Source organism: Manacus vitellinus, unplaced genomic scaffold (genome assembly GCF_001715985.3).
Source record: "Manacus vitellinus isolate BGI_N305 unplaced genomic scaffold, ASM171598v3 scaffold_28_pilon, whole genome shotgun sequence".
NCBI lineage: Eukaryota > Metazoa > Chordata > Aves > Passeriformes > Pipridae > Manacus > Manacus vitellinus.
In genome coordinates, this window is record NW_021940122.1 from 2,860,645 (window position 1) to 2,887,269 (window position 26,625).

Consider the following 26,625-nt stretch of genomic DNA (forward strand, 5'->3'; position numbering starts at 1 on the left):
CCAGATATGAGTGTGGAGAATCCTATAGGCTATAGCTAATTTGACAAGTTATAAATGCTTATCTGGTGTTCCTTTGCTACGATGATAAACAGTCAAAACCCCTTCATATGTACTTGCCAGGTAAATATAGGAGTAAATTCGCCTTGTGGAATTTGAGTATGGATATGTAATATGTTTCAGCCTTCTACTTGGAAATTGTTATTTTTTCAAGTTCTTCATACTGGGGTTTGTGCTACAAAACCTAATCAGTCTGCTCCAAGAGGAATAAAGAGCCCTGTCAAGCAGCTCAGACGCAATCACAGATTTATGACAGATTTTTATTTGCCTGCCTGAAGTTATGTGGTAAATATGGCAATGTAGAAAGTGCAATATTTGAGGAGGTGAATGGCTTAATCTACTAATCTTGCTTTCTAAACAGTACCTGGGAGTACAGGTGACTTGCTTTGCCAAAAACAAGCTTTAGAAAAAGTAACAATGATATCTTGTTTTGACAGTGTTAAGTGGGTGAGGGTGATACTATTCAGCCATAGTGTTTCATTATAATTACCAATTTAAAAAATAGAATAAAACTTGGGAACGTGTTATTACACTAACATGATCCAAATTCAGCTTTCGTCAGAGAGCCCAACTGCGTAAAATGAGCCTGGTCTTTGAAGTTAATACTCACTCACCACACGGTGCCTCCACACACAAAGGCAGTAACATCTGTATTATGGAGCATTTCTGTTGCTTTAATCACCACTTACTGCACTCTTACTGGTAGTCAGTTATTACTGCTAGAGATTAATGACACAAATCTGGATTTATTAGTGCTGTAAACCTGTGGGAAATAGTGAGTTGAATTAGTGTCTTTTCCATAATAAAAAATAATGTGCTTTTACTAGACCCAAACATGGTGTGTCCATTTCTACAGTAAAAATAACTGTGTGTGAGCCATTTAAGGTTGCTTGAATGATCTTTCATCGCTTGGCTGTAACATTTCAAACTGTAGAACACTTTCCCACTTGCGAGCAAAGTCAGTTCCTGATTTAGGGTATCAAAAGCTGTGTGGTAATCATTTTACCCCAGAGTAAAATACTTTTTTTAAAAAAATAGTGCTTCCTTATATGTAATTTTGACACAGTAGAGACCCCTGAATTCCTTGAGAAGAAAGGGTATGCAAGATATGTGTATGTTAATGTGACTGTTCATAAACCAACTCACTGCTGGACTGCATCCTGAAATCCAAAACTGGTCAAAGAAACAAGTTCTTGGTGCAAAATTAGCTACAGTACCTTGTCTTCTTTGGTTTTTAAGGAGTGAAGTTACCTGTTGAGCCATGTATTTGTGACCAGTCTATGCCACATCTACACACCCGTTAAAATGTCTCTGAGACTGTTGGAGGCTTTGAAAGCTCCGTAAGTCAGTAAAAATCCATTTCTTTATGTTTTTTGTGTAATTTGCCATCCAGTTATTTTGATCACTTCCGAGAAGGGGTGGTGAATATGAGTTTTACCCACTGCCTCTTATGAACTAGTTTTTAAATTCAACATAAAAATTTCTTCCTCAATTCGGTTCTGTTTCAGTAGAAATTAACTTTTTTATTTACAGCACTAGCAACTATGTGGCATCTCTTGGCTGTAATACTCTATAGCTAATGACAAAAAAGGAGCACAGAAATTGCTGAACCTTTAAACCAAGATCATGAAGGACCTCTAAGAGGTACATTTTAAGGAATTGTTGAGTACAGCAATTTTCTTTAGTGTCCACTCCTGTGTGCTGCCCTATCCTCAATTGGCTACATAATCTGGGCATTTCCTTCTGTTGGTCTGGTAAAGACAGTCCTTGTGTAACCCATCTCAAAAAAACTCCATAAGGATGGGCTGTTGGGGCCAGGTCCTTGTGCGAGAGGAAGTGGCACAGTTGTCTTGTAAGCAGAAAATAAAGAAAAGAGTCCATTGCACCTGGGCATGCAGACCAATGGAGAGGGGTATGAATCCCAGGCAGCTGCTTTGATAGTGCATGGGGGAAAGAAGAGGAGAAGGATTCTGAATCCTGTAAAGTTTCAAGAAATATTTCTTGTTGATGCATGCACACATTCTCTCTGTTTACTTGTGCTGAGCTGAAGACAGCTGGTGTTCTTCCAGACACTGAGGAAGCTGGGCGTCAGCACTGTCTGCTTCAGATAAGATTAATAATGTATAGCTTCACGGGGAATGGAGACTAATCTGTTGGGATACTCCTAGTGAGGAGGAGCAGCTGCCTGCTTTGGGCCTCCTGAGAGGAACGAGATGAACCATCTGAGACAGATTGAGATTGACTCCTGTTTGGTTCTGAAGGCAAGTCCCTCACACCTTGTAGTTGATTGTGTTGAATGCAGCAGGCAGATCTATGGACTTGTAGTCATGTCCAAGTCCCAGCTCTCTTTCAAGTCTTTGTCCAAGTCCAAATTCTCTTTGAGAAATGCCCCATAATTGAACACAGGAATACATCAGCAGGAACTTTGTTTTACCCTTGTATAGCAGAGTACAAGGGTACTGTGACCTTCTTGAAGTACATGCTAACACTAGTCTTGACTGACAAACCAGAATAGTGGCAGTTTGGATTAAAGTCTTCTGCAGTCACTTCTGCTTCCCATTTTCAGTTTAGGAGTTAAGAAGAGGATTGTTTGATCTCTTAAAAGCTTTCTGGGTTGTACACAGGTTGGACGCTTGACCTACCTCTTTTACACCTTGTTTATTACTGTCTAGTGAGGCTGATCTGTGCAATGAATGAAGCCACGATCTTCATCTTCCTTGAACCGTGGAGACAAAAATGATTCTTCTCCACAAAATTTCTACCAGTCTTAACTGGTGTTAAAAAGTGCCAGAAACTGTCTAAGCCTATCCAAAAATGCCTTGCTTTGTCTGTGTTCCCTCCCAGTGCCCTGTATTTCTGTCTCTATTTTATTTGCTCTTAAAAGCCATTAAACGGCTGAATGGATTTTCCCAGGAACCTTGCAGGAGGAAACTGCTCCATGTGTAGGCAGCTTGAAGACTCTTGTGCATGAGGTTTCCCTCCCTGTCCATGCAAGGTTTACTTGGTAGGCATGCTTGTGATTTGGTTGTTTCAACTGCACAGCCTCTACTCCCAATCAGTGCATGAACAATTTAAGGAGGAGAAGTACAGATTCACTACTTTTAGAAGAAAACAAACTAAACCCAGTAAAACCAATGCTTGCAGTAAAGCAGCATTTTTTGTCACTTTCCTCTGGAGTTCTCATGATAGATACAACTTGGAGTCATGAGCATCTTTGTTACTATAATACGTGTTCATAAATCATTGGTGCACTGTACTGGTACCATACTGATACACTGGTACTCCTACTGGTACAAGAATGAAGACAGAACAATTCTCTGCCTAGAAGAAGCTCTCCCTCCCCATTTTCAGAAATAATGTTGTCTTCCTTCCTGCATTTAGTGACTTCAGGGTGTGAGTGGCAGGTGACTTTTAACACAGTCATGGGTTTACCTGCAACGTGGTGGGGTTTTTTAGGGCAAACCTCCTGCCAAGGTCTGTGTCCTGGGACTCTAAGCTTAAAGGAAGCTGCAAAAGCCTGACTTCTGTCAAGATCACCTAGGTCTGAGGATGGCATGCTTTAGGTTCCCACCTTCCTTTAATTTATCTGCACTTTCTTAATTACTTCCATGTAGAAAAAACTTGGGACATTAGTTCCTCTTGAATATTGCTAGGGAGCTCAGTTAGCAACCAGAGTATTGTTCAGAGCCATGGAGTGATAAGGCTTTGTAGGTTCAAGCTCTTTTGAGCTCCATTCAGAGGTCCTGGCTAAGATCTGCCCAAGCTTGCAGTTCTGAAGCAGCTTTTAGGGTCAGCCCCAGGTAAATTGCACCACGTTATTTACCTTTCCACATCCTTGGATGCAATTAAAAGATAAGGCATGAGCGAAGAATGGAAAATTAGGAGGGGAGTTCTAGGTCACTGGAGGCTGCAGCGTGTGAGTGCTGGTACTTTCACACACTCCTGGTGCGGGGTTCCCGCTCCTGGTGCTTAACGTGAGGCAGGGAGAGCAGTAGCAGCTGTTCCTTTCCTTCTGGCTTGAACACTGTATAAGTTGCTGTGTACCCAGTGGGTGTTACAAGCTCTTTGAAACCTGAACTAAATACTTGCTTGGTCGCCCAGTGGGGGGGGGGGGGGGGGGGAAAGAATTAAAAATTATTGAGGCTCTCAAATCTGTGCAGAGACTACCTCTCCAAAAAGTCAGGTTTTGTGCCCTGCTCTGTGGTAATAATTTGATGCTTTTTCCTTTTTGAGGTTTTCAGTCCAAACTCTCCAAGCACTGGTTTCACAAACAGTTACTGCTGGGCACAAATGATCGGTTTGCAGCCTGGAATAATTTTACATGCTCCAGAGAATGCTATTGCCTATACGCAATTCTGTGATTATTTACTGTAAAAATTATTTCTATAATAGTTGTGGTAAAGACAATTGTAAAATACAATATCTGTGGTACTGTTAGGTTAGCAGAAGCTAACAAAAAATAGTGATTGCTGAACTAGATGCCTTACCAGAGGTGTGAGCATAGGTCTGTACATTTCCTATTGCCAAAGGAAATCCATTTTCATTCTCTTAAATCACGTTTTCTTTGTTGCTTCTACACAGAAGTGAGATATGCTACACAGAACAGTTTCATCCTGGAAAACTAATCTAATTCATATTATATTTTAATTTGGCTGGGTTTTGGCAGCTTTATGGATACAGTGGGGTAAGGGATCATGTGAATTTACTTATCTTTCTTGCCCACAGTCTTTTCAGTGCCTGTCTTCTCAAAAGGTTTGGGTGCCAACAGTAGACAGCTGGCAGAGTTGGGCTGCATTTGACCCAGTGGTGTAGCAATGAGCTGGTACACCTTAGTAGGGGTAGGTGCTGCTGGGTCCAAGGGTGTTTCTACAACTGTGTGACAATGCCTCTAACAGGGACCAAGGAACCTTGACTGTCCAGACACTGAACAGGTGGTGCATCAGCTCACACTGTTGAGAAGGGGAGAGGGTTGGATTTTGTGGAGAACAGCATTTTGTGAAAAAAGCATTTTCAGTATAACAACAAGGAGAAGTGTACTGGTTCAGAACTAGAGCTCCACATCTGCTGTTTTCATCCTCTTCCCTGCCAGCACTGATGCTAACTTTAGTGGTGTACATTGCCCTTTTTTTGGGTTTAGCCCTTTCAGGTCTTCAGGGTTTTTTTCCTGGTCTTTTTTTTTCTGTTTTTTTCACACTATCTGGATCTTTTTCTGGCTTTTACATCCCCCTTGGAGGAAGATTTGGTACCTACTACTGCTGCTGGACAGGGACAGTGTACAGCCACCTCTGCAGGTCACATTTATCTGATTTTGGGGACTGCAGCATCTCATTAGAAGCAGGAAGAGTCCTGGGCAGTTTAACAGTTTCACTTCCAAACAGTAGCAAAACACTGGTGAATTCATGATGCGGAGAAAAATGCTTAGGAAGAAAAATGCTTAGGAAAATTTATGTGCTTTGTGAATTTAAAGATATAAATTATATCGTCTCTGCTGGGTCCTATGATCTGTTAGCTCAAAACTTGCTTATTTTGGGATCTGATTCTTCATTTGCCACATTTCTATGCGTGTTTTGTCAGACCTTAAGCATGACTCACTAAAGCCTGGATTGTACAGAAAATGTAGACACTGCACCATATGTCGAAACATGAACGTCCCATTTTTCTCATGTCATTGACAACGTATATGTTTATCCTATGTTGGATGATATATTATTATGCTAGTTCACTACTGAGCTTTTTAACCAAATGCTACTGTGGCTTGTCTTTATTACAGTAGAGACCTATTTTAAATTAAAATGCTTTATCGATATGAAGAAGACTTCTTTCGTAATTAGGAAATCCTCTGAGCTTTTAATTAATACAATTATTGAAGAGGTATTTGGTTTCTGAGGCTATATTTGGCATTCCACAGGCACATGATTTTAGTGATATATAGTTGAAATGTCAGTTGAAAGCCTCTATAGTAGAAATAGAAAAGAAATTAGATTACCTCTGAGACTTAAAAGAATTGTTGAAGAATTCATTAGAGCAATGTTAAAATATGCTCTGAAACAAGTCATGTTAGTCTACAGATTGATATGGGATATCTGGGGATTCAGAGTGCTGTACTACTCTGATTAATTAAAATGTAGTCAGCTGAAACCTCCACTATAATCAAAATTGTTCCCCAGGGTTTTACCTTAATTACAGTCCTGGTGTAGCCTTCTAGTCCTGACCATTGCTGAGCTAAGTAATTAGTTCAGTTTTTTTAAAAAATAAGCAAAAGGATAAAATTACCATGACAGTACTTAGGTTTGTTTTGGGGTGTTTTTTATTGCTGTTCTGGGCTCTGTTTAATATCACAAATTGTATACAGCCATTCTTTCTGCTCCTAAAGACAAACAGTGAGAGACAAAGTATCTCTGGTTTGAGTGTTATACTGTTTTCCATATTGTAAGACTTGGAATATTTTACGATTGCTGTTTTCCGTAACTTTGGCTAAGATGCCAGTCTCTCCTCTGCAGATGTGCTGCCTATCTCATCCCTGTTGTGCTGTGGGTAGTGTTCTCCTACAGCGGGGTTTCCTTATCAGCAGTTCTGCAGTAAATCAGGGAGGAGGAGATCACTTTTCCCAATAGGGTCTCGAATGAAGAATTCACATCATGTGAATTCATACAGGATACCAGAGGACATCTGCCTTACGAGGCTGTCTCCAGAGTTCAGACTTCAGGAACTAGATAAAGGACTGCTTCTGTCTCTCCCATGCTGTATATATTCTGACCCTGGCTTTACGTAGTCTGTCATCAGTTTGTCCTTGAGCTGGATGCGGTAGTGAAATTCTTTGGATAAGGCTAATCCTTATCGTTCGCTTGTGTCATGTCAAGGCACTCTCCCAGAAGCTGCTGAATAGCAAAGACATGACAAAGAAGCCTTTGACTGTGACTGTCAATACTGGGACCCGGAGAATTGTAACTCAGAATTAAAAGGGACCCTACTGAGTTGTAACTCTCTGGCAGAGCAAGCCCCAGGTTTGCTCTTCATCTTAATGGTCTGAATGCAACTGGTTTGGATTCTCAAAAATAATTTTAAAAACGCTGATGCTTTTTCAAGGTTTCAAGAAAGGAATTTCATGTCCTTTCTTGTCAGAATATAATAAACAACTATTATATTCTACTACAGCGGTTTCTTCCAGAATCCCATAGCACTTTACATATGTTATTTAGGTTCCAAAACACCCCATTAAGGGATAGCTCTGCTTTTTTTTTTTTTTTTTTTTTTTTGCAGTAAGATGAACTGAGATGCAGGAAGTGCTAGTAATTTGCTAAAGGCTAAGCAGTCCCTATCAGATGTAGAAATGTGTACTCCCAAGCTCTTTAGTATAACAAAGCATATATGTGCACCTGACTTCCACCTAAATAAATCCTCTAGGATTCCCTCCTCTGACCACGTGCAGTGGGCATGCACACAAAGGAAACACAGCATATCAACTCATATATAGTACATCATCAACCATGGTAAAGTATAATATTAACTGCTTAGTACATATCATAGCTTTGCACTTTTATTAATAAAAATGTCTTTAATATTAGCAGCTCTGTTTAAGTGACGTGTCACAGAAAAGGACAGTAGGGAGGAGTCTAGCTGTGCCTTCTCTAGTGATCCCTCCATACCCTGCATTGTTTGATGAAGCCTAGCCTTCTTCCTTTTGTTTCAGTGGCAAAGGAGCAAATTTGATGGGAAACCTGCCTTGCACATTTATGATAGGGCAGTCTAAAATGGAGGAATATCTGTGCTCTGAAAGAGATTTGTGAGGTCCTTTGCCCATGTAAGGAGCCAATCTCTGGGAAGACTCAATAAACCTATGATTAGACTACATGTTGTCCACCTCAGACAGCTGGAGGTCAGATGAAAGCTGGCGCAAGGGAACAAAGACTCTGGTTTTCCCCCTTCAAGAGTCTCAAGTTGCAAAAGAGTTGAGAGGTCATACAATTTCAACCTCTTGGTGTCTACTTGTCCGTATCGAGAAACTCCATCACAGCCTGAGTGATCTCACCCCCTGTGTGGGTCAGTGCTGGTCAGTGGGGGTACCTTCAGCGGGGAATGTGCAGCCCATTGGCTTGGCTGTGTGAGATAAACCACAGAGCAACAGTATGTGCTCGAACACGTGAGTCCTGATGCCTCATCTCAACCCTTTGCTTTTCTCTTGTACTGAGAAGATGATGTAAAATCCTTATTCTTCAGTATACTTTGCATGTGCTTTTTAAATAGTCTCTTTAGGGAGAGCATCTCAAACATTTGACATTCATTTGGAGATTCTTTTACTTTCTTTTTATCCTTCACTCTTATATTCATCTGTAATATTATTAGTGGTTAAGAAAATTGCGTGAGTACTGTGCTAAATACAACTGCGTTGAAAATGGTGATTTTTTTTTTTTTAATGTTACTTGCATGCTAGAGATTGGACACCTGCTCAAGTGAATGCCTCCAGATCAGATTAGTATACTAAAAAGCTGGTTATGAGTGAAAAGTGGAAAAGTTCACCTCCAAGGATTTCTTTTAACAGGACTGTGATTCATTTTACGTGAAATTGTAATTTACAGTATTGCAGCTGTGCATATGTTCTTTCACTCTCTGATGTCTGAGACAGAAGAATTCAGTGCTGTAGGATTACTTCTTGTGGCATTTTTGCATCAGTAGTGGTCACTATGAATTTGCTGCAATTGAAAGAATTTGGGCAAATGTAAGATATGAAATGTGTGTTAGTTTTGTATAATCCCAGTTTTAAGTGTTTCTTCCTGCATGACTTAACGCTGCATTGTATAGGTGAGAGTTTCATTGGAAATAGTTTAAAAGTTAACCCTGTTCATCCTCATTTGAAATGTACGGATACAGTCTAGCCTTGCATATAATCCCTTTCCTTGGCAGATGTCACCGAGCAGCAGAAAGCCACACATACACCCTTTGTAGAGAAACTGCTTCAGCAAAGCACAACCATTGCTGTGCTGGTTCTTTCCCAGGCTCCCAGCTCCTGCTGAGCTCTCCTGAGGGAGCAGAGGTCCCTCTGAGCATGCTGTGTACCTCCATTACTGCTGTAAGAAACATGTCCCCACTGGAGCACTCTGTTTTCAGCTTATTTCTGGAGCTGTCACTGAGCCTGGAGCTGGGAACAGCTCTGTGAAAATGAGAGGAACAATGTGTGCAGGTGGCCAGCTGTACATCCTCCATTTTTAAATACTTTTGAAGGAATATTTTCAAGTATAGGTAATGACCACTGCACTGGGTGTATACATGCTGTTTCATTGCCCTGCACACTGTTTTATAACATTCCAGGTAAACTGCTTTCAGTTGTTTAATTTTATTCACATCATCATTTTTAGGCAAAGCCATCATAGTTGCTCTCCGTCTCGTCTAGTGAAAGTCCATATAAAATGAGTGCATTTTTCAAAGGAGATGCTTCATTTTAGCATAAAATAGTTATGTTTTGGTGTTAAGGGATAATGAATAGATCTCTCCATGCTGCAACTTTGTAATTTGTCTGTACACAGCTGTGTACATATGTATGTGCATTGTATGACTGCAGGTGAGAGACACAGATGTGACCAGGGAAGGCAGCTGCATCTGCTGTCCTCAGTTACACTGATGGTCAGTGTCGAATGTCAGGTGGGGCTGCTCCTTCTGCTTTCCCTTCTTCTGCTCTGAGAAGACCCCAGGTTCCTGTTTCTGTGCAGGGACTGTGCCCCACACACCTTGTCTCAAATGAATGGGTTGTGTGCCAATCCTGCACAATCACTAAAGCAGGACTGAGACCCACAGGGTTGTACTGAGTGGGACCACAAAGATGTCTGGGTGAGAAGGAGGGCACGGAATGTAGCCAACAGTGGTTTGCCTGCAGTTTTCATGAGTTTGGAGCTGGCAGTTTCAACTGCAAAGCAGTGTGGTACTGCAGGCCAGTAGAGTACCAGGCCAGTAGGTGTTCTGGTAGATTCCTTATCCTGTACCTTATTATGCTTAGGTGAGCATGAAACCTCATTGTGCTTTGAGTAGACAAGAGTCAATCTGCTACCGTCAAAGCTAATATTTTGTAATGCAGAATCTGAAAACCAGCATTGGAGATGTTTCTGTTAGTCCCAACAGTGTATCCTGCTGAAAGAAAATGCTGGCAATGAGACTATTCCTCACCTCAGAGCAGACTGTTTTCTGCAACAAGATATCACTACCACTGGTGCACAGACAGCATCCTATGGAAAAATTACATTGTTGGGTTTTTTCCTTCCTATATTTGAGAGATGAATTTGTGAAAGCAGGTCAGACAAAGCTTGGGGCTGTGTGGCTGCTTGTGAGTATGGACTTTGATTTTCTTCCCTGTCCTTGTTACCAGTAAGTCTCAGAGGAAACCACTGCTTAGCAGAATGACTATAACTATTTCATTAACTGTTTGCTTAACTATAACTTTGTGCTTTTTCTGCATCTATAAGTATCTATACAGCATGTATTGTCATATCATCCTACGTTCTTCCTGGAAAGTATATTCAGAAGTCATGGCAATAGTCGCTAAGGGTTTGGAAAGAAAATTTCAGTCCAGGTGTTGAGGTAGAGCTCCTTCAGCAGTTGTAGCAGCCCTTTTTCATACTGAATACCGTGTTCCCCTCTCATGCAGGTATACACACAGAACTGTACCCAAGTACTCACAGACTGACACTCTAGGTGCCACCTTTACCCTTCTCACGGTCTTCCAATCCCTTTTTGGGTGTCCCTGCCTGGATGTTGGCTGTAGCACCAGATGGTGGTGAGTGGAGTGAGTCTTGAGTCCTGCTAGTTGATACCAGAGCCACATACCAATAATACTGTAGCATCTGACAGGGCCTCTTGCTAAAGGTACTTGTTCAGTATGAGCTGAGATATGCTTTGACTCCCCTCAAAATCCCAGCTTGTTTCTGTCAGTTCAGTTTGGCAGGGAGGGAGGAAAATCCCAGCATTGTTTGTTGTTTGGTTGCACCAGAAGAAAGCTCCAAGCCAGAACATAAATACAGTGAGTAGTAGTAGGGATCTGACTGCTCATGGGACTTATCCTCATGGCGCTGTTTGGATTTAGCCATCTGGCTGTGGTCCTGCTTACACCTGTCAGCTGAGGGGGACAGTGCCAAAGCAAGGAGTTTGTGAATGTCCCCTTGGAGCTTTGCCTGGCCAGCTGGCAGCACACATCATCAGCCAAGCCTTCTCTTCCTCCTCCTCCACAGCCTTGGACATGTCATTCAATATATATGGCCATGCCCTCTGCCACAACTGAGGAAAAGGGGTTTCAGCCCCATCAACCCCCCTAATAGAAATGAAGGGTGTCAGTCTTTTTTACACTAGGAAAAAAACCCATAATTTCTTCCTTTATATTTTATTTTATTTTTTCCCTTCCATGGTGATTTCTGCTACGATCTCCATTGGATATCACACCTTAGCAAGATGAAGCTAGCTCATGGCACTGGAATTTTATAACGGAGAGGAGAGAATAGGAAGAGGAGGATCCTACCAAGTAGGATCAGCCCCAACCAGAAAGAGGTTAGAAGCAGATTGAAGTTTGTTTACATTAGAGTATGATGAGGCCTATTAACACAGATGTACTTCTTTCTAGCTTCTTCTGGCAACGCCATGCTCGTATTTGTCATCGAAGTGATGCTGTCATTTTCCAATGCTGTCATTCTCTCATCTCCATGTCAACAAACCTCCTACCAGTTTGGGTGATGGACACATTTTAGGCTCAGATCCTCTGGGGAAGGTGTGATGACCCTCCCTTCAAAACAAGCCAGTCCCCGTCTGCCACTGTGATGCAGCAGTGCTCCTGTCCATCTGCCAGGGGGTCTTTGTGAATGCTGTGTTAATAAGCTCAGTCACATTCGTACTGCCTTTTTTTAAAGCCAACTCTACACCCCTGATGTCTTTAACATTGATAGGGGAATAATATTTTCCCACATGCAAATGGAGAATAGATACCACAAAGTGTCACAAAAAGTAGATTGATTCATTAAGCAATAACTTTAGGCAAAACCTGAACATTTAAAAATTTATAAAGATATATTTTTCCTCTTTTCAGTGTGTAACAACTGTTTATAAAAGATTGTTGCCAATCTTAAACTGCACTGGTGCTTTTATGCTCTGAAGCCTTTTACTTGCTGATGAATTTGATGAATGCATTTACAGTACTTCAGTAACCCTTCTATAACAGCATCATCTTCAAGTTCTTGCAATACGAACCTTCTGGACGAATCTGAATTATCACATGCCACACAGCCCAAGTTGGCTCAATAGCATGCTGCCATAATTATCATTTGTTAAAGAGTCTAAGGGCTGCTAGGAAGATATTATGTGTGAAATGCATGGTGTTTATGACATCCTTCAAACAAACTTAAGACTCCAAGCATAAATTACTAAGCAAAATCAGAAGCAAAGGATGATGAGATGGTCTTATACAGAGTTGGAGATAACCAAAATAGAAGTTCCTTTAGCAGGTAAGACTTTTGCCAACTTGTAATCTTTTGCTTTTACAACCTGTTGCATGGCATTGTTTAACCAATAGCTACATTAAGTAAAGATAACCTGAAATAAATACAGGAATTCATCCAGTTGTCATGGCTTAGCTGAACTCCCTGTGACTTGGTGACCGCTCTTGCCCTTTGCTTACTTTTAATCCAGAATCCATCTGCCTTTCTTTAGTTGCTTCTGCTAAGACTTTTATGTAGTGATTCTGTTGTGAAGAACTTTTTGGTGCTGTCACATTAATGTTTGGACTTTTGGATCAAGTGGACCTTTCTACCAAATTTTTTCAGGTTGCTGTTCCTGTGTGTTTGCTATGGTCATGTTGCATTAGAAAGTCTGTGTGTGTGTGTGCCAGTGCTAAATCCATGGCTCCAGACTGTCTTTACATGATAATAGTCTCATGTTGGAGTCCACACCACAGTATCATGATGTCCATGTGACCTGAAGTGTGTTAGGATCTTCTTACAGACAGGTATGCCGTGATGTGCTCTGTCCAGGTCTTTTCTCCCTTATGAATCACAACAGTTTAAAATGGTGCTGAGGAAAACTGTTGAGCTATATGTATTTTTAAAAGGAGAAGCAGTGCTGAACCAATGTATAACATTCAGTGGAAAGGAGACCAGTATGATCTGTAACACTGCATGTACTGCGGAGCTGAGCAACTTCTTTAGAACTATAAAGGGATTTGAGCATGTGTTTATTTATTAATTATAATTTTTTACTTATATGTGTGCTCTTTGCAGCAAGCCCTGTATTGCAGACCTGATGCCCTGCTTGCTCATGTTGTACAAAATAACATGGGTAAAACATCACTCAGCACATCTAAATGCATGCCTGTATATGTAATCATTGTGCATATAGTCACACATTTGATTTTCTCTTATTTTTTGAATGATACAGTCTATTGGCATGGCTGTGTGCTTTTTACATTAATTTAAACAGGTAAAATCAGATAATGTATATTCTATTGCACATGCTGTGATATCCTTTTATTTTACCATTTTCCTATAGACAAAGATAATGAAAACTGATATTTTGAAATGAAGAATTTAATTATCCAAAAATACCCTTAATGCTGACATGCAGAACTGGTCTAGCAGAAAAAGCATATCTGATCCAAGTCATCATCAATTGCTCTATAATTACAATGACAGTACAAAAATGAAGCAACCTTACCTTAGCTCAGGAGAGTCTTTTTGCTCTATCCCAGGCAGTTTCCTCTCCTTATTCAAGTGAAAAGGGAAAATCCACTTAAATAAAGGAAAATAAATACTAGAAGAGTTAGGGATTTAAGGAGTTCTCATCTGAACTGCTGATCCACTTGTTTTTAGCAAATTGCAAAAAACCTCAACCCAGCAGTAGCTCAGAGGGACTTTCCTCTCCTCATGTGTTCTGTGGGCTGAGAATCTGCAAGAATAAACCTGAGACGGTGCTGCAAGAGAGAGACAGCGGGGGGGACCTTGGCACGGAGTTGGACCAAACTCTAAATATAGCCCAACCCACTTTCTGTGCAATTCTCTTCATACTCTGAAGGCAGATGACCTTGTTGGAAAACTGACCTCCGAGTATGTCCCTTTTCTTAGTAGAGAGGATCTGAGGGAACAGGACTGCAGCATAGAAGGACAGAAAAGCAATCGACCATCTGCATGCAGCAAATGAATGTAGGTATGAGCTCTTATTTTCATGGTAGTTAGAACTGATTGACTCATAATGTGCTTTATTTCTTCATTTAGGCAACTGAGCTGCATGTCAGTTCACAAAAGGCCTGTACAGATGATAGATTGCATTGTAATTTGTTAGTTTTAAATAGAGAGCACTGACATAGATGACAAACCTGATGCCTTTCTTCCTCTCAAAAACCTTAATGTATCAGTGTACAGTATTTCCCTAAAAGCTTCTAACAATTATCCTTCCTTTCACTTGCTCTTATAATAAGCAAGACTTTCTGTAAAAGTGAGTTAAATCCACAAATGCATATTCTAGCACTGTATAAATGTGAGATGCTAGGATAGCCTGAAAGGGCATCTGCAGTATCAGAGACCAAACTGCACAGCAATGTGTAGTATATGCAGAGGAGGAAGCAAAAGAATAAGAGGCACAGAAGCATAACCTTTGTGCCTTAGATGGGGAACTGGTTTTCAACAGATGTTTTATAATCCAGGGAATTTGCCACTCTAACTCTATGTAGCAACATGTCAGGGTATTTTGTTCTTAACCTGAAGGAGAGTTTAACTTGATATGAGTTAACCCGATACTCTGTCAAACGGGGACCTGATACTGCTATGTCATATGAAGGCTTCTAAATAAAAAAAGCTGCAGAAATTGGAGCAGCTCAAAATGTCAACTCTCATGTTCTATGTAAAGATGGGTAAGAGAGTTGGGATGAAAGATTATTTGCAGTATTGTTCTTCAGTGGGATATATTTTTTGGTGGTAACATATATCTGAGTGCATGCTACATTGTATGCATGCATACAATTTTCAGTATTCTGAGAAAACCTGACTGAGAGAACATCAGGACTGTGATAACTGCATACTGTAGATGCAAAATGTCTGCAAAATATCCATGAGCCAAAAAGGCGGGAATGGTACCAGTAGTCAGTAAAGTAGCAATGTGTATCTATGAACAATAATTTGTGCTGTTAAGTTTTTGTGAAGTGTGCTATGTATCTTTTTTAATTGCAGCCTACTATTTTTGGCATGTTCCACTGTGTAATTTTATCGTGATCTATAGATTTGAAGTCCACAGGATCAGCCAGCTCTCTGTGTTACCCTCACAGCAAGAACTACAGCTGTGAGCCACAGCTGCTTCCCAGTATAGAGAATAGTAAAAAATATGAATCCTTGGCAGTATTACAGGAGACATCACATCTGGGCTACATTCCTGGCTAAAACTTGCTCATATCAGACCTAGGCTACAGCCCACCCATTAAGTGATTTTATGGATTTATCCAAGTTCCTCTTTCCTCCCAGTTTACCTCTTTCTTCCCCATTAACAAGAATAAATGTTCTTAGAAGTGAAAATTATAACAAATGAAGGATGCTAGTGTTTGATTTTGAAGGGAGAACTTGAAAAATTAATGAGTCCACCTCCAGATAGATGTATATTGAGTAATATATTGGCACTGGATAAGTAGTGAAATTCTAAATTTATGGGTCACCAACATTATTACATACTGATAGCACTGTGCTGTCTGTGCTCCAGGGTGGTGCTCTCATGAGATCCAGACCAACCCTACCAACTCCAGCTGCACAGTGCCACTGCTGCTTCTGCCCTCCCTCTAAGGCTGGGATATTGAAATCACCACAGATCCCTTCGTTCAGACCATGAAAGAGATGAGGATTAGGGAGGAAATATATACTTCTTCCCAGCATGAGTGGTATACTTTTCACTCTCTTTTTCACTAGCTTTTCACCCTGTGCAGCAAACAGCTGGAGCAGCTTCCATACATGATAGATCTGTAGTTCTTAGAAAAAGAAGGAATCGCAGTGCTTGCTGGGTCCTAAAGCACAGGAATAGTCATACTTTGTCAGGAACTGTGACATGCACTTCTGCCGTGTGAGTATTGTGGAAAAGGGGTGATTTCTTGCTCATACAAGTAATACGCTGGTTGGCTTTGGGCAGGGAGTGTTAATCTTTGGAGAGGCTTGTCTAGAACGATGCTGTTTGTGTGTACAGGGCTGGAAATGGTGCTTGACCAATGCCAGTGATGCAAACATCCTGAAAGAAGGGGGAAAGACTCCTAGAGTGGTTGTATGTGTTGTTAAGATGGATGAAAAAGTGTTTTGTTTGACAGCTGTATACACTCAAGGTTTTTTTAGGGTGACTTTTGCATAATTTTCCTGTCCTCACCACGAAAAAGGAAATGTAGTAAAGAGTCAGGCCCTAGTTTGTGCCTAGCTTTTCCTGGGCTCTTAACTTGTGTTTTCTGTGTGATGGTGGATGGTCTTTCTGCTTCTTCATAGTCAGTTTTTCTCTTTACCTGCCCAGCTTTCTTTGGTAGCATTTTCTCTGGAGTAATTTGGGTCTGGCTTTTGCAGAGCCCAGTCTGTTTGCTCCCTCAGATGGCTCTGTTGGGGTTGAGACTTTTTCAAGCCACACTTGTGGGATTCTCCCTCAATACAATCATGTATTCTGTAACTTGTATTTGTCAACTGGTTTTTCTCTTGATTAACCCCAAATTCCTAGACACTTGTAGTTGTTTAAAGATCCCACAGAGTATTTACAAGGTGAGATTGTGAACCATAATGTCTCTGCCAGTTTCCAATATGCTCAGCCATATCCTGGCTTGCCCTCTTCCTCTGTTTTTCAGAGTTGGGTAGTGCTCTGTTACGAGCATAAACTGTTGCACCGTATTGCTGGCATCCTTTTGAGTGGTTTCTGAACTGACTATATGGTATGTAATGCCTGGCATTTATCAAGAAAAGAAGCTGGTTTTGCAAGGTTAACATTTATAATGTTCATCCGGTAGATTTGTAAACACCCAAACCCCCATGCTACTTACAAACAAACTGAACAGTCTTCCACTTCTCCGTCTCTTTAGAAATATGCTTTTAAACTTAATTTGGAGATATAAGGAGGTCGTGGGAAGTTTCAGCATAAAGGATAGTTTCTGAGAGAACAAAAGAAAAAGAGTAGACTGAAGCGATTTGTGGATGTCATCTCAGCCTTCACTCATGACAACATTGGCAAAGGGTATTAGAGCAAACAACAGAACTGATTGGCACCCTGTGCTGAAGTATTTTTGTGTCTTTAGTCTCTAGTTGCTCGTTTGGCAAGCCCATAATGAAGAAATTAAATTGGATGCCAAACAGTAAAAGGGCCTGTCATATTCCTAACATGTCAGATCTTTGTGTTTGCCTACTATGGGTTTTAAAACTACAGTGACTAAATGGATGTTGAGTTCTCACTGCTTACCTTGGTGATGCTGGTATTCATTGTGTGAGGCAGCAACAGGATGTCAAATTCAATCCTTCCCTTGCAGGTGAAAAAGTTACTTTTATTAGAAGTGGCCTGCTACTTTTTCCTCTGATCAGTCATGTTTTGTGATTTTTCTACCATGTTTCTGTCTTACAGGCAAAATGGAAAAGTCAAATTATGAACAGGGCTAGGTTGTTGCTATACCAAAAGCTGGACCTAACCTCGATCATATAAAGTTTATTCTTTTGTGCTTACATGTGTACAACAGAGAATTTCCTCTGATCTTATTTTCTCATATGCTCTTTTATTTTGTCTTTTAGTTCGTTCCCAGTCAGCAAGTCATGTCAAAACTTAGTTTAGAAGTACCTATTTTGAATATTAAAAGGAAAATGTAAAAAAAAAAGGGGTAGTTGTTATAAATGTGTTGTGGGAGATCCTTTGCATCGCAGATAGTTAAGTCTGTGAGATAAAAAAATTTTATCATATCCGAGCATAGTAAAAATTAACTTGATATTATTCCATTAAGGCCAGTTCTTTTTGCTTGAGTGTGCAGTGATTTTAATTTAAATTGCCCTTCAGTGTAAGGAAGAAGAACCTAAACTGACTATCCTGTCACCAGATTTATCAGGCAAAAAGAATAGTTTGTAGTAGATGTGCCTTTTGAACTGCCCTAGGAAGAAGTTTGCATTTTTAGAAGAATATTGTGTTTGCCTTTGTAGTACAAGATATTGTAAATACTTAGAAATTATTTCAGGGAATTTCTATAGACTATTAACAGGAAATTCTGGCTTGGCACAGGCTTAGGCTGGATGGAGTGTGAAGAAGCTTGTACCATCTGAATGTTACCTAATGGGACAAAGTTGAAGCACTTTTGATTCTTTGATAGAACTGTATCTGTTTCTGCTCAGTTGCTTATTGTGTGTCCTTCAGATGTGCCTCACAAGTGCACTTTAAAATACCTTTTTTCACATACCTTGGCAGGTAAAGTCTGCAGTTCAAGGCATCCTCACAGATATGAAAACTTACTCTTGTGCTGGAACGGGTCTGTTTTGCAGAAGGAGTCCTTTGTTCTTAGAGGTAGAAAGGCAAAACAGTGCCAAGGCTGTAGGGGACTGTGGATGATTTGGGATGATGGAGAGTGGCACCACTTTTAATTACCGTGGAGATTATCTCAGCCCGGACAGAGAGACAACTCTGTTCTCTGTTGCAGTAGGCTGATAAAGTTGAAAAAGGAAAGGGAACTAACTGGTAATAACCTGCAACAGAGCTTTATGCCCAGCTTCTTGCTTCCTAGTAGCAGTAACAGATACCAGTTCATTCACAGCATTCCCTCTTTAGTTCCAAATGGTCAAAATACCCACATATTTTCAGATGCTATGAATGAAGGCACTTCATTTGGTTCATTACACTGGTTTGCAAGCTAAAATGCAAAACTTGCATCAAAGATTTGCACTGAGCTGTAATATTATATCTTTTGATGCAACTAAATATTAATTTTTCATTTCTTGTATGTGTTCTTATACTGATTCCTAAGACTAAATCATGTTTTGCTATACTGTTTTAAATGATTTAGCTAATCCTTGTTCAAGGAGGTAAGATGTTTTGGTTGTTTTTTTCTTTTCTGTAATATGTCATCTGGATGTCTCAGTTATGCCACTGCACGTGATGCATGCCTGTGATGGGGAGAATTATTTATTTTTCTGGGGATGCCAGGGGACCCTTTCTAATTTAGTCAGAGCAATTTGAAAAATGAAAAGGGTACTGACACTGTTGTAGCTATTTTTGATGCAATGGTTATGTGATGATCTTCCCCAAGGACAGACACTTTTGTGTCTGACATATTTATCTCATTTACTAGCAATTTGTAAAATACTGTCATGGTATATAGCCAGCAAGTGGTCTGAAGAACCATATTAATAATAAAATTTGCATTCTTAGCCATTCCATGTGGCTGGTCTGGAAATCCCAGAAGAGCTTCATAACTATTGCTTGGCCGGTTGGCTTTGCACCATGGGCTCCAGGGTATCTGAGCTATTATTTGGCTTCTCAACAGGAAAATTCAAAGCTGTCCATTGCCTATGGGGAGGGAACTTGGAAAGGATTGTCCTGGTAGACATGAAAGAGATCCTCCTTTTGGGGTTAGCTGTGCTGGTGGCACACAGCTGAGTAATTTGGGATTTGTCCAGGAGGCAGTTTGAGCTGCTGCTTACCTATTTCTGCTGTGAACCACCCACTTCCATACCTCCTTCTCCCACTGCGGTGCAGAACCGTTCCCTTTTGTCAGGGAAGTGGTTGAGTTTGGAGTGCTTTAAAATATTTAAAATTTTAATCCTTTCTTCTTAGTTAACCAGCCCACCAGCTAGGCCTGTTTCATTTAAAAGACCTCGTCTGTTGTTTGGTCCTGGTGGCAGGACATGCCTGAGCTTCAGGTTATCCTGCCTTGAGGAGTGATACCGTAGGGATATGTTAAAATACTGCCATCACCACCTTTAGCTTAGTTACTGTGATCAGCACAACTCTGCTGGCAATAGGAGGTCTCTCAGCTGAGCAAGGATGAACAGGGACTTGGGAACCAATTTTGCTGACAGCTGTTACCTTTTACAGAACATTAATTGTCCTTGCACGGCGTGTACCTGGTGGGACGTGCAGGAGAGATGCCATGAGAAAAATTCTAAGTAGCGCATTGACGTTAAAATTGTTTAATCTGATTCACTGAAGATTTAGGCCAGTTTTTAATAGCAAAACTATGAAAATAATAAAAAAAGTCTCAGACTTCAATTTTTTTTTTTCTCTGATCTCATCTCTGCCCCTCTCCTCCCTCCTCCCAAAGAAAAATGGCAATTAAGAAAAGACTCAACACATTTGGGCTTTTAATCAGCATCAAATATATTTAAAGTGGAATTTAAAGTGGAGAGCCCTGAGAAGTATTTTTCCCACACGTTGCTGAACACAGATCAGTCTGTTTAGTCAACCAATAAATAAAAATATTGCGTGCAAAGCAGCCTGAAATTAAGACATCAGAGCACACCCAAATTGAGTGAACTGTGTCTGCTTACAGAGTAACAACAAGCACGTACCTTTCTGAAAGTATATATGTGAACTGGAAAGAATATCTGAAACTGGAAAGAGAGCATAAGAAATCAAAACCTGTTTCCGCAGTACTACAAGGCTTTTTGTTAAAAATCAGAAAACACAGGCTTTATTTAAAATCTGGTTTCAGATATGAGGCAAATTTGGAACAGTCAGAGGAGGATGGAAATTGGGAGGGGGAAAAGCGGGGGCAGATCAATAATAAATTTTGTACAAACTCTGTTTTCATGTAATTCTAGTCTGGTACTGATATGTAGCCATGATGGGAGCATAAGAGAGAAAGCAGGAATTTCTGTTCAGATCCAGAGATTCTTCTGACCCAGAGTGTGTCTCTGATTGTGGGCAATTCCAGATACATAAAAATTGAGGGATTCTCACTCATGGGCATGTAAAACAGGTTCACTCCAAATTTTGTCAGAGATTAATTTAATGGTAAGAAATGAACTTGTCCTGTGTCACTGGGGGCCTTCTGGATACCAAGCAGGTGCCTGATCTTGCTTCGCTTCCAGATTAAAAAAAAAAAAAAACAAACAAACCCCCACTTAGTGGAAACCATTCCTTCATTTATCTTTGGGTATATATGCAAAATAATATTTTTCTCTTCCAAGGTTTCTTTTTAATTGTATATTTGTTGTTCCTACATTATAAGCAGTTCTAAGGACCTCACCTCCCCTTCTCTCTCAAAAAACTCCATTTGTTCCCTTCATATTCTCTTCCTGTAATGAGCTTCCCATCCCTGCCATAATTTCTGTGAGCTGCCTTTACCTGTATTTCAGTCATAGGCTACTTGAACCACAAGTTGCATTTTTCTAAGAATTTAAAGACTGTTTTCAGGTGAAACTTTTTATTTATTTTGGGGCCTTTGGAGGTGTTCTGCCTAGAAGAGCTTCATTTATCAGTCACCCTTAGTTCTTACAGAAATTAATTTATGTTGTAGTCACTATGACTCCTTTGTTAATAACTCCAGAGTAGAAAAGTGCCATGTGAAGGTCAGAAGTCTCAGTAATGTCGAATCAGCCTAGCGAATGCAAATTTATATGTACTTGCTATCTTATATGAATAAAATTGGATTCACATCAAAGCACATGCCATTACATCCTATGTCATTAAGGTCTTGTCTGCCTTTAAAAATACTAGTCTAAATAACCAAGCAAATATGTATTCTTTGTGAATATATTAGTTAATAAAGGTGATTATTAATGGGAATCTGTTTAATTATCTAAATATCTGTGTACTTTTTTATGTGAATGTATATAAACATACAGATGTGTATGTATTAATATAGGTATGTATATGTGTATAATTAGTATACATATTGATGTACTTAGACATATATACATATATTAATGCAAAGAAGTTAGAAACCATTGCACTCAATAATTTTAAACAGTGATCAATATCATAAATAAGGAAGTCTTATTCCTCTCTGTGTGTGTTAATTAGAAATGGCTTCTTCCATTTTTGCATGGTTCAAAATAAAATCAAATATAAACACTTAATGACTGGGAAGCCTGTCAGTATGTGCCATGCCACTGATGTAATATCAAAGCAAAGCACATGAAGAGTTGTGGAATTCCCATTTGTTTTTCTGTATCTAGAGCATTATGTCATGGTTCTGATGTCTTTGATGACCTTGTGGTTGCGCAAGGTCCATCCACTGCAGGAAAGCAAATGCAGAGGATTGATGGACTGAACAACACCAGCCCTTCAAGCAGTGCACTCTGTCAGTGCCTGCCTGCCTGCTCATTTGCACCTCAAGCGAGATGAAAGTCAGTGTTGTACTAATCAATTTGCTTCTGCATTTGTGCCAGTTTATTCTTAAGGAAGGGTTTGTGCTTTCTCCTGTTTTAGCAGAGAGGAGTCTCCTGGGAAGCTCGACATCTCAAAGCAGAGCAAACAGTGCTGGTCTGTCACAGACATGTTTGTGATCTGTGAGCTTCAGCATTTATTTGCATCAAGTTATGATTTGTTTTGTGAATAACCTCACTGACATCAAGGTAACTATTTGCAGAGAAAGGTGCACTGTTTAATGTGAGTATGGTTGGCAGAGTCTGGCCTGTGGTACTTTGAGGCACTCAACAAAATGCTCCTGTCGTCATGGGAGCTGACACGGTGTCACAAAAAATCACAGCTTGAATCTAGCTTCTCTCTCTTTCCTGGGATGTGGGTGGTTGTTTCTGGAACAGATAAAAAGTTCTCCTGTTGTTTGAAATAAAGATACTCAGATACTGCAGAAAGATGCTCAAATTAGAACTGTTTTCACTGATTTTTTATATTAAGCCTTAGTCTATACCCTCTTCTCTCACTTCTTGCTGAAAGCAGAGGACGTTGCATCATGAAGTACTGTCCAAAACTCAGATGGGCAGTGAACAGGTGGTACATTGTTTGTCAGGCTATTTCAGAGCATGGAAACCATTTGTCCAGTTTTAGATTGCTATTGCTAGCAGTGTGTCTTTTAGTTGTGAGAAAGAGAGGAGGTTATTTAAAACCTCTTAGGCGACTCCTGTTTGCCTTTCAGAGCATGCCAAGTGGGATTTAAGAAGGAATGCTTGCAGATCACAGGCAGCTTCCCCTGAATCTATTTCATGGAATTCTCATTTATTTCCAATGTGAAACATTGGAAAGAGCTTGCACAGCAATTCAATTCAGTGAGACATTCACGGATATACTCTGGAATGGGTATTTGGAGTTCAAGCACAGTGAGCAAGAGGGATGAAGAGGTGATTCTGATTTCTTTTATGTACTTCATTTATATAATATCTCCACAGCCTGCTTTGATGTAGTGTGTCCAGGACTCCAGAAGCATGGAGCTGGTGTGTGTTAAAGCTGGTCATCCCTCCAGTGTCTCTGGAGTCAGGGCAAATAAGGCAGAAGTCAGTGATGGGCCCTTAAACACAGAAGCTGCCCTACCAAAATATAGCACAATAAATGTGCCAGTGGAAGTGTGATACAGAGGTAAACAAACTGATGGTAATGCCTAGTGGTAACACTGAGTTACCAAGATACCATTTAAACTTTCTGGAATAAGCTGAATGATGTGATTTTCCCGGCTTCTTCTAATGAAGTATTACATCTGAGATTCCAAAGTGACTGGAGAATATAAGTGGTCAGTGATTTTGGAGAGGAATAGGCCAGGGAAGGAGCTCTTGCTGTGTGTAGGAGCGCTTGGACATTCTCAGGAGAACAGAAAGATATTTAACCTCACAAACCTTCAGCTTTCTCTCTTCCCCAGTTCACCTACTGCCACATGTTGGCTGTACAGGGCTAGACATATATATCCACATGGGCTCAGGCACTTGTGTGGCCACAGTTCTTTTATTCAGCTGCCAATTTGATGGCTGTGCCTGCAAAGAGGATGAGGCAAATAGGCAGCTGAGCTGCAGTCTTCCCATGGTACACATTTCTGCATTTGCTCTAGATCTGGAAAGTGAGGACTTTTCTTGGTGAATTCCTGTTTAAGATTTCAGAATATGTCTTCATCCTATGTTGAGATGCAAACAAATGCTGTCATTTCTTCCATAGCATTTGGTCTTAATTAAGTTCATTAACATGTTTATCTAACCCCTTCACTTAGGAGTCTCTTAGTTGTATTGAACAGAAAAAAAATTCTCAGTTGCTGTTCTGTTTCTAAAGCTCTTGTGGTTTGCCAATAAGATTTTGCAAGTAAGATTTGCAAAGTAAGGTTTGCAAGATTTCACGACAAACAGCATCCAACCTGCTAAAACATTCAATGATTTTCTTTACTTGTTATCTTTCAACTTTGCAACAGAATCATAGAATCATAGAATGTTAAGGGTTGGAAGGGACCTTAAAGATCATCTAGTCTAAATGCCCCCTAGTCTACAGCACCTCCCACTAGAACAGGTTGCATGAGGCTTTTTCCGACTTGAACACTGCCAGGGTTGGGGCATCCACAATGAGCAATCTGTTCCAGTATCTCACCACCCTCACAGTAAAGAATTTCTTCCTAATATCTAGCCCAAATTTGCCCTCTTTCAGTTTGTACCCATCTTGAAGCTGTCACTTTACGACTTTGGAATACAGGAGGTTGCAATAATGACTAAGTACCTGTTGGGCAGAAATATTCCAGATACAGAAGTCGAATTAATTCAGTTTGATGGACAATAATGCTTCTGGCAATGATCAAGGAAGTAATTCAGTCCCCAGCAGAAATGTCTGTGTTTCAATACATCTCAAGCACTAGTATAACGGTATTAGAAGTAGCTGTTGCTGTACATATATTTTTTCCCCAGAGTCTTTCTGTAGATAAAAGAGATGAAGCAGAGAATGAGTAAAGACTTCTGATTTTAAATATCTTTCTTTCAAAACATAAGCCTGTTTTAGTCTTGTGAATGTACTGCTTAAACTTTGGGAATGGTGCCTTTGTCTAATTATTAGTGAAGTAAGAGACACACAAAGTGTACTAGCAGGAAACGTGTGCACATTTTTTTATACAGTAGGACATTATAGTAATCTTGTGATTTTTCCTCTTTAATTGGTGTCAGTAAGACATTTGGCAACTTAGGGTGGGGGTTTTGTGCGTTTTTGTATGTGCTTGGTTGGATTTTTATTTTTTTTCCTTCACCTGCAAGACTTGTTTTGGTAGGAAAAGATGACTTATTTTAAAAGTGTCATCAAACTTAGCAAGTGAAATGTATTTTTACAGTGATCCCGTGGATCATATTGCCATTAGTCTTCAACACCAGTGTTAATGCTTGTTTTGGGGTTTAAAAAGATAGGTCTGTAATTATATGTGGTGAATGCAGCACTACAGATCCAAGACTATGTTTTACTTGTTCTGAAATAGTGAGGAGAGATGTCATGTGAGTTAAGATGTAGTATATCAGAAACATTTTTTCATTGTTCACTGCTTGGCTTAATTCAGCGGAGATTTTGGAAAGGTCAGGTATTTCCACCTGTGATCCTGCAGCTGGCACCCACTGGGCAGCATTCCAGAAAGAAAAGAAATATATTGCCTGCCAGATGTAATACTGTGAAGACGAGGAGAAGCTTGGGCCTTAAGTGTTCTGGAAAGAATAAAAGAATCACTACAGCTGTGCTTATTGCCAATTTTGAGATTGCATTATTGTGACAACCTTTCAGATGAGGATTTTTTCCGGTTTTTTGAATGCAAAGATATATGGGTTTGAAAAGCAGTAAAAAAACCTCTTCTTTTTTTCTTCATTAGATCCTTCAGATGATGAAGCTGTTGAGAAAGCAAGTGATAACAAGACAGCAACACATCAAGATTCAGATTCCAAACCTGCTGTGAAAAAGAAAAGAAAGCAGGTTTGTAAATTTAGTGATTGTTTAGAGCACAAAGATAGTAATGCACAGAGAAACAGAACCCTCCTGTTGTTCAGTAAAGGGACAGTTCTCTTCACTCTTTATCTGACCTGTTCATGTAATAAGATTTTTTAAAATTATTTTGCCTTGTTTAGATGCGATCACATTCAAGTACATTTCAATAATAACTTCACTCTTGTTTTGTGTGAGTTGAGGTTGCCAGGCAACAAAGTGTCTGTCTAGTGATAAAAGCCTGGATAGTGCTACCGAGTGTCCTACCCTATAATTTTTTCCTTTTCCCTGCACACACAAAGTCTAGAAAGCTATATTTATATACTGTACAACTTCTCTGCCCAAGCATGTCCCCTGTGCAAGATTCAAGTGAAGAAGAATTCGGGTCCTACACGGATTGATGTTTTCTTACCCTTGCACTGCTAAAAGCTTCATTTAATCACAGTAGGAACTGTGTTGTTCAGCATTACATGGAGTATGCTGAAGGAGAGGCAGCATCGAGAAAAAAAATCATCTAGAGGTCAGATGACTTTAAGAAGTTTCTTGTTTGAAGGTAAATCTGTTCTGCCTTCCTGACACCATATGGGAGAATCAACTGAGTGGCTGTCAGAGAGCTAAAATTGCATTGGAAGCTATCTCTCCTTGAGGTTATAGATATTAATTTTGACCTCTAGGTCAGTAGTAAATTGACTACGTAATGCCTAGGCAATTGCCCAAGTGAAAACCATTTGCAGGGGTGTTCTTTTTTTGTAACAGAGA

At 40.1% G+C, this 26,625-nt stretch overlaps 2 protein-coding genes across 3 annotated transcripts in view; one reads left to right on the forward strand and one right to left on the reverse strand.

Annotated features, from left to right (window-relative positions):
- Window positions 1-13,938, reverse strand: part of FILIP1L (filamin A interacting protein 1 like) — a 198,390-nt gene extending 184,452 nt beyond the window's left edge. For both annotated transcript variants that reach the window (XR_003915878.1, XM_029960683.1), the window contains exon 1: window positions 13,735-13,938. The gene's annotated coding sequence lies outside the window, so the exon portion shown is untranslated. The remainder of the gene's footprint in view (window positions 1-13,734) is intronic.
- Window positions 13,939-14,085: 147 nt separating this feature from the next.
- Window positions 14,086-26,625, forward strand: part of CMSS1 (cms1 ribosomal small subunit homolog) — a 32,667-nt gene continuing 20,127 nt past the window's right edge. Inside the window, exons 1-2 of the mRNA XM_018074612.2 lie at window positions 14,086-14,223; window positions 25,757-25,857. Of these exons, the coding sequence (XP_017930101.1) occupies window positions 14,205-14,223; window positions 25,757-25,857 (120 nt within the window). The 5' untranslated portion in view covers window positions 14,086-14,204. The remainder of the gene's footprint in view (window positions 14,224-25,756; window positions 25,858-26,625) is intronic.